This window comes from Micropterus dolomieu, linkage group LG12 (genome assembly GCF_021292245.1).
Source record: "Micropterus dolomieu isolate WLL.071019.BEF.003 ecotype Adirondacks linkage group LG12, ASM2129224v1, whole genome shotgun sequence".
Classification (NCBI taxonomy): domain Eukaryota; kingdom Metazoa; phylum Chordata; class Actinopteri; order Centrarchiformes; family Centrarchidae; genus Micropterus; species Micropterus dolomieu.
In genome coordinates, this window is record NC_060161.1 from 37,721,980 (window position 1) to 37,730,433 (window position 8,454).

At 44.3% G+C, this 8,454-nt stretch overlaps 1 protein-coding gene across 1 annotated transcript; it reads right to left on the reverse strand.

Annotated features, from left to right (window-relative positions):
- Positions 1-3,402: 3,402 nt before the first annotated feature.
- Positions 3,403-7,801, reverse strand: LOC123979986 (zinc finger protein 665-like). The gene is made up of 3 exons (XM_046064099.1): positions 7,674-7,801; positions 7,267-7,270; positions 3,403-5,888 (listed from the first exon to the last, which is right to left on the reverse strand). Exons 1-3 carry the CDS (start codon positions 7,799-7,801, stop codon positions 4,491-4,493), a joined length of 1,530 nt encoding a protein of 509 aa, XP_045920055.1. The 3' UTR covers positions 3,403-4,490.
- Between the last annotated feature and the right edge of the window lie 653 nt (positions 7,802-8,454).

The window sequence follows — 8,454 nt, forward strand, 5'->3', positions numbered from 1 at the left end:
GTGCCCGACCACAGTAGGCATTTAAATTGTGAAGCAGAGGAAACAACCAGAAGGATTATTTTAAGCCAATAAGTACGATTTACATTTTGATTATTCTAATACTTCTCTTTGCTTCTCTTTGTTGATGTCTACACTGTCAAAAAATCTAAATCTAATAATTATCTGTCTTAATATTATTAGCTTTAGCTCCCCTAAAATAGGCCTAATGACATCCAAGGTAACCAGGAAGACGGGGAATAGGACCCAGACGGAGACTCATACTCACAGTGGTGACTGACTCCGTACTAACACCCTTTTTATTTGTCACCCATCTGTGTAGTTACACATTCAATAGTTCTGGACATTTTTAGGCCGATAAGCAAAAAAATAAATAAATCACATAAAGGATTCAGTATTGACCCCCCATCATTTTAATCCTGGCAGAGATGAACCAGCATTTAGACCAATGTTTTATTTCTACAATCACCACTGATGTAAATGATGAAAGACCAAAAAAAACTGGAGAGGATTTCTCAGGAAGCTGGACGACCACAAAGCTACTTCACACATTTCAGCTCAAACACATCATCACCAGCTAAAGCAGAACACACTATAGTGAGAAAGCACCAGCTTCACACCACAGCAGGAGGAAGCTGCTGCTGTGCTGTGATGCACACAGTGTCACGATCTGGCTCTTGGACCGTGACAAATATGGAGACACACCAAGGTTATTATAGTTTTGGATTTTACGTTAGTTTTTATTTTTAGTTCGTTTTGACTTTTTGAATTCAATTTCAGTTTAGTTTTAATTAGTTTTTAAAGTTAATTTACTTGTTTAGTGGAGGTGATGGACAGCTAAGAAACTGGAAGATAGTGGAGCCACAAACGACAGGTCCCTAGGACCCTGAAGGTAAGTATGACTGGAAAGCAGTTGGGCTATATTAAAATGTGAACCTATATTAATCAAAAAATTGATTCTATTAAAAGCACAAAGAGACAGTTTGGCTGAGATATAGATATAACACACTAGCTGACATGCAGTAAATATCACCAGCAGACACGTTAACCCAGCGCAAGGGGAGCTCACAATCAATGAAGGCTACTAGGGGCAAGTTCATCTCACATGCAGGATGAGCTCTAAGCCAGACCATCAGAACAGAACAAGGAAAAGAAAACCACCAAGACACTGACTCTGTCTGACACAGCTCTGGACAGTTGTTGCATTCATATTATTTTGTACAAATGTTGGCTATGCATAAAAGATAGAAAACATGTTAAAATCACACCAACTACCAGTCGATCGCTACCTGGGTCTCCCCGGCTAAGTTAGCCTCCCTCTAACGTCACATGGGGCTCTCCTCCTAACAGCGGTCGTCAGCTGCGACCGGACGCCGCCCTGACCCCGGGCTCTTTTGAAGGATAAAGCAATCGTGGCAGGTCAGCCACACAACACGTAGCGTGCCAGCTCTTCACGCGGAGGAGAAAATCAAAACACCCGCGGCCCACCAACAGGTGCCTATCGGACTTTGCTATTAGCTAATCACTGCGCGCACCTCTAAACTGCAAGACCAACTGCCCGCAACATCAGTTCCCCCGGCTTCATATCCACTGAAACGTAGGCTTTGGTCCTATGAAATAAATAAATAAATGAAAACTAAGGACTTTTCCTCTTTCATTTTAGTTACTTTTAGTTAGTTTTGCAAACCTACAATTTAGTTTTAGTTAGTTATCGTTTTTTTGTTAAGCATCGTTTTTATTTTTATTTCAATGTTTTTTCACATCTAGTTTCCGATATTTTGTTCGTCTTCGTTTACGATAACCTTGAGACACACCACATTGAAAGTATAACAAAGTAATTAATTTTTAACTAAATATAATCACTGTATTCAAATAAAACGTAAAACAAAGCATGTTGCCTGTAAATCAGTAGTGAAAGGTGTGAGCGAGCGAAAGTACGGTGTTGTGTGAACTGTAGGAATAAAACAACAGAGAACTCAAAATGGCCTCAGAACATCCGTGAAAGGGGAAAGAAGAGAGCGAGGCAATGCATTACTGCCAGGCTTGAATAATCAGCACACACTGGGGCCCTCAGGTGTTCACGATTTACCTAATGAATGTAAGCACAAGAAAGACACACAAGACAGCCCCACATCACAAGAGTGAAAGAACTCCAAAGTTATAAATCAGGTCAGTTTGAGCTGCAGAAACGTATCTTTGGTCTTCTGAGCATCACCTCAAGACAAACCACAGTCCTGTTCTTTGTTTTCTTTTTTTACTCTGATGTGTTTACAGACACCAGGGACCACGTACAGGGACCAGATGCAGGGACCACGTACAGGGACCACCCACAGCTACAGGTACCACATACAGGGACCACGTGCAGGGACCACCCACAGGTACAGGGACCACATATAGGGACCACGTAGAGGGACCACGCCCCCCTCTTCTGCTAATATTGCAGGTGGGTTTTTTCTCCCGCCAGACTTTTTGAAGGCTGCGGCAGACACGCAGAGGACAGATACAGAGTTCCAGAGAGACGTCAGAAGGAGGAAGTCGCCGCAGAGCTGAGAAAACCTTCGGGGTAAAAGAAGCAGGCTGACCGACGTGGCGAGAAGAGAGGAAGACACCGTGACCCGACAGGAGAAGAGAGCTGCTGGCTTGGATCCACGTAGAAGGGGACGTCTTTGTGAAACACGAGGAGACGCAGGGACACGTTCCACCCTCCTTTCAGATCCTCTCCTACGCTCTTCTCCCGTCTCATTGTTTGCAAGATGTGCTTTGTTGTAAGAATTACAGACTACTTCCTTGTTTTATCGTGATCTTTTTAATCGGACCATAATCAAACTCTTACCCGGATGTAAAGAGGGGTCCATGTTAGTTAAAAACTCTCTGGTCCTACTCTGCTATGTGTCAGCTTCATAGCAGACTTGTAGGATTTATCCTTTATCACTTCTGCATGTTTACTGTAGTTTTTATTAGTCGGGGTGTTTTGGGGATCATTAATCCAGTTTTACCTGTCTACAGTGAACGTCTCATTATCCAGGGTTGCTGGTTTTTTGTCTCACTGAGCAGCTGAAAAGGAGGACCGTGGCCCCGGAGGAACCCTGAACTGAGCGCCGTGGCTCTGTGAAACTCTGAGAACGAACTGAGTGTCAACAGCAGCAGGACTGAGTATTTAACTTTGTCCTTATTTAAGACACACAGAGCCATTTTAAGAGACTCAGATTTGAACTGTTTTCTACTGCACATTTTAACTTGCTGAATTATTAAAGCTTTTGTTTTAAACTTTAAATCCTGGTCTGAGACTGTAAATGCTGATTTGGTCCAGCCTGTTCCCCAGCAGAAGCTTTAGGCAAGCATTGATAGAAACATCTGAACCCGGTCTCATGACCTGCGTCACATCTCTATAAAGTATCAGTCTGGTAAAATTCTCTCTCTATGTTTTTATTCTTGTCATCAATTAAACCATGTACAGAATCAATGTTACACAAACATTAAAATCACCAAGTATGTAACAGACGATAAAGTTAAAGGGGACAGAGTATAACTTAATGTAATTATTAATCACAATAAACAGATCAATAGTAAAGTTTTGGAAAACATTTAACAAGGAAACAGAACCCACATTTTTTGATATATCGTACGTATCCAGAGTATTCAGAGACACTATCTGCACGTTTATAAACTATTTACCCATTTTAACAGGCCTGCAGTGAAACGGCCAAATTCAGCACACACTTGGGCAAGACACTGAATTCTTGAGCCGGGGATCGATAGCCAATCTTCGGATTGGTGGACGACCCGCTCCACCTCTAAGTCACAGCCGCCTCAAATGGACGCCTGATCCAACATGTACTATTTAAAATTTATTTTCAGACATTCGGCTGTCTTGAGTTCAGATCAATAAAGTTCTCTCTTTCAGGAAATACAATCATACATGTTTACTATACTATACTTAACAAAAACTACAAAGGTCTAAAACTGTGTAGACTATTAAAAAACAGGAAATGTTTCAATGTATTGACACAATAAAGTGTAAACAACAATAAACACAATACATTAATACTTATTATACTTATACTTATATTATTACTGAATACAGTAAACACAATAAAATACTAATAAGTAAATAAATAAAACTTTGCCTGATCTATCCAGGATTGAAGTTCTGGACAAAACAGGTGTTTTGATGAAATCATCGTGGACTTTTCAGCAATGAAAATAAAAATCCAAGTGGATCAGCAATCAATAAAACAGAGTGACTCAGTAGAAACAGCTAGCCTGGCTCTGACCCACTTCTTCCAGAGTGGGAGAGGGTGGGAGGCGTGGCCTCATTGTGTGCTCCGACAACAGGATTTTGTGGAGAGGAGGAGCAGGACAGTATGTAGTCGCAGCCACGATACATGCTGCTCAGAATATAAAGTTAATGTTGTCTCTCCCTCAGTTTGTAGAGAAGCTCAGAATATAACAACACAGCTATCAGGACATGAGGAGGAGGCAGGAGGAAACAGCTAGCTTGGCTCTGAAAAATGTTCACAGCGAAGCAACGCGTGACTGCGATGGTGGACTTTAAGGTGACTACTCTGAGAAAACAATTTACCACATTGTTCACACCAGTACGGTTTCTCTCCAGTGTGAACACGTCTGTGAGTTTGTAGGTGACATAATGTAATGAACGCCTTCCCACACTGGTCACAGCTGTACGGTTTCTCTCCAGTGTGAACACGTAGGTGGATTTTTAGTTCACCTAATGTAATGAACGCCTTCCCACACTGGTCACAGCTGTACGGTTTCTCTCCAGTGTGAACACGTTCATGGATTTTTAGTTTAGATGATTGAGTGAAAGCTTTCCCACACTGGTCACAGCTGTACGGTTTCTCTCCAGTGTGAACACGTTCATGGATTTTTAGTTTAGATGATTGAGTGAAAGCTTTCCCACACTGGTCACAGCTGTACGGTTTCTCTCCAGTGTGAACACGTTCATGGATTTTTAGTTTAGATGATTGAGTGAAAGCTTTCCCACACTGGTCACAGCTGTACGGTTTCTCTCCAGTGTGAACACGTTCATGGATTTTTAGTTTAGATGATTGAGTGAAAGCTTTCCCACACTGGTCACAGCTGTACGGTTTCTCTCCAGTGTGAACACGTTCATGGATTTTTAGTTTAGATGATTGAGTGAAAGCTTTCCCACACTGGTCACAGCTGTACGGTTTCTCTCCAGTGTGAACACGTTCATGGATTTTTAGTTTAGATGATTGAGTGAAAGCTTTCCCACACTGGTCACAGCTGTACGGTTTCTCTCCAGTGTGAACACGTTCATGGATTTTTAGTTTAGATGATTGAGTGAAAGCTTTCCCACACTGGTCACAGCTGTACGGTTTCTCTCCAGTGTGAACACGTTCATGGATTTTTAGTTTAGATGATTGAGTGAAAGCTTTCCCACACTGGTCACAGCTGTACGGTTTCTCTCCAGTGTGAACACGTTCATGGATTTTTAGTTTAGATGATTGAGTGAAAGCTTTCCCACACTGGTCACAGCTGTACGGTTTCTCTCCAGTGTGAACACGTTCATGGATTTTTAGTTTAGATGATTGAGTGAAAGCTTTCCCACACTGGTCACAGCTGTACGGTTTCTCTCCAGTGTGAACACGTTCATGGATTTTTAGTTTAGATGATTGAGTGAAAGCTTTCCCACACTGGTCACAGCTGTATGGTTTCTCTCCAGTGTGAATTTGTTGGTGGACTTTTAGGTTACCTGATTTAGTGAAAGCTTTCCCACACTGGTCACAGCTGTACGGTTTCTCTCCAGTGTGAACTCTCTGATGAATCTTTAAAGATCCAGATGTTGTGAAGGATTTGTCACAGTGCTGACAGTGGTGACGTTTGAGTCCATCTCTTCTTCTCCGTTTCTATAGAAACAGAGTTAGAGAGAAAGAAAGACAGTGAGTGAGATGTCATGGTGGAGCGAGCTATCTAGAACCATAAATGACATTTAGCATGTCTGTGGAACAAAACCCACAACGTTCAAGTTTGATTAATGCATTACCACCTGTGACAACCAACTGCAGGGTTGTGTCCACAGAGGGGCCTGGGGTGGCACAGACTCTATAGGAATCTGACTGATCATCACAGATTAACCCATAACATTTCTCAATCATCTTAGCTACTACCTTCTTCACAGCTCTCTGTGACTCCGTTTCATTCCGTCATCTGCAGGCTGTATTTTCCAAAGTAAAGGTTTAGATTTTGTTGATTTGGTAAACAGGGTTTGTTTTTTTGTGATTTCCTGTCAGGTTTGATCTGCTCTGTGCTGCTTGACGCGCCATCCGTTAAAAATAGACCTGCTACCTTTTCTCTGCTGAGCGGAGGAAAGCCTGGGACGCTTCAGGGACGGGCTGGGGCCCTGTCTGGTGGACTCACAAGCATTGACCTGAAAGTGTCGCGATTTTCTCCAGCAACCACGACGCAGCTGGAGTCAGTGGACTTTAGACTTTACACACTCATGACCACCGTTCTCTCCCCCATCAGATTCTCCCTCACTCGTGTCATTGCCAAAACTTCTTTGATGCTGTTCTGCTTCTATCTATCAAATAGTTCTAGCTTGTGAAATGACAGTCTGCTTAAACAATCGGTGTAACTTGAGCATAATCGTTACCGGAGATGAGACAGCTATTCATTAATCCCTCGTCACAGTAAACTGTGAGCGGCGTCAGCCTGGTGTTTAGTGTGGCCATTGTTTCTGATTTTATTCTGAACAAAAACTCAACTGTGGTTGGGAATACTTATTTGTTGTATGTTTTGTGGCTCGATAACATCAGACGTGCTTTAGTCACAGAGAGACCTCTGCTTTGTTTTGGAACCAACAAAACCGACTGCAGCTGATATTACTGTAAATATTACAATAACATTGCAGTGGGAGTTTACCGGTCTATCTATAGCCGCTGTCACTTTTTCTTCCTGGTAGTATTGTGTCAATATGCCGGCTCTCTGCTCAATACGACAGGTAACATCACAGAGCCAGAAAGGACTCTGAGCCGGGAACGTTGGTTGAGCTGGAACATGTCTGTGTGAAAAGCTACAGCCACTCTGACCACACCATGGTTCACTTGATTCCTGCTTACAGACAAAAGCTAAAACTGTGTAAACCTGTAGTGAGGACATCAAAGCAGTGGACAAGTGAAGCTGTAGAGAACCTCCAGGCGTGTTTGGACACCACTGACTGGGATGGTTCCAGCACTGCTACCAACAGTCCACTATCTCATCCCCCACCTCCTCCCTTTCGCTTACCATCCTGGAGACGGATTTCAACAGAGTGTTCAGGAGGCAGAAACCTCGCAAAGCAGCTGGGCCGGACTCCCCAATCACCCTAAAGCACTGTCCTTATCAGCTTTCTCCGTTGTTTACTGATATTTTTAACACCTCACTGGAGACATGCCATGTGCCAGCCTGCTTCAAAGCCTCCACCATCATTCCTGTCCCCACGGATCACAGGGCTAAACAACTACAGACCCGTCACCCTGACATCAGTGGTTATGAAGTCCTTTGAGCGTCCTGTGCTGTCCCACCTAAAATCCATCACTGACCCACTCCTGGACCCCCTGCAGTTCACCTACAGAGCCAAAAGGTCTGTAGATGATGCAGTAAACATGGCCCTTCACTACATCCTCCAGCAGGAACTCCCAAGGAACCTATACCTTTCAGCACCCTCATCCCGGCCCTGCTGCAGGACAAGCTCTCCCAGGTGAGCATGTTTGACTCCACCTGCAGGTGGATCACAGACCTCCTGATCGACAGGAAGCAGCATGTTAAGTTGGACAAACATGTCTCCAGGACCATCAGCACCGGTTCCCCTCAGGGCTGCGTTCTTTCCCCTCTGCATTTCTCCCTATACACCAACAGCTGCACCTCCAGTCACCGGTCCGTCAAGCTCCTGAAGTTTGCGGATGACACCACCCTCATTGTGGGGACGAGTCCGCCTACAGGTGGGAGATCGTTCATCTGGTGACCTGGTACAGCCAGAACAGTCTCGAGCTCAACGCTCTGAAGACAGTGGAGATAGTCGTGGACTTCAGGAAGAGCCCAGCCCCACCCTCCCCCATCATCCTGCGTGACTCCGCAGTCACCACTGTGGACTCCTTCCCCTTCCTGGGCACCATCATCTCCCGGGACCTCAAGCGGGACCTAAACATCACCTCCATCACCAAGAAGGCCCAGCAATGGATGTACTTCCTGCGGCAACTAAAGAAGTTCAGTCCGCCAAAGACAATGATGGTGCACTTCTACACCGCCATCATTGAGTCCATCCTCACCTCCTCCATCACCATCTGGTACGCTGCTACCACTGCCAGGGACAAGGGCAGGCTGCAGCGCATCATCCGCTCTGAAGAGAAGGTGATTGGCTGCAATCTTCCTTCTCTTCAGGACCTGTACGCCTCCAGCACTCTGAGGCGTGCAGGAAAGACTGCAGCTGACTCG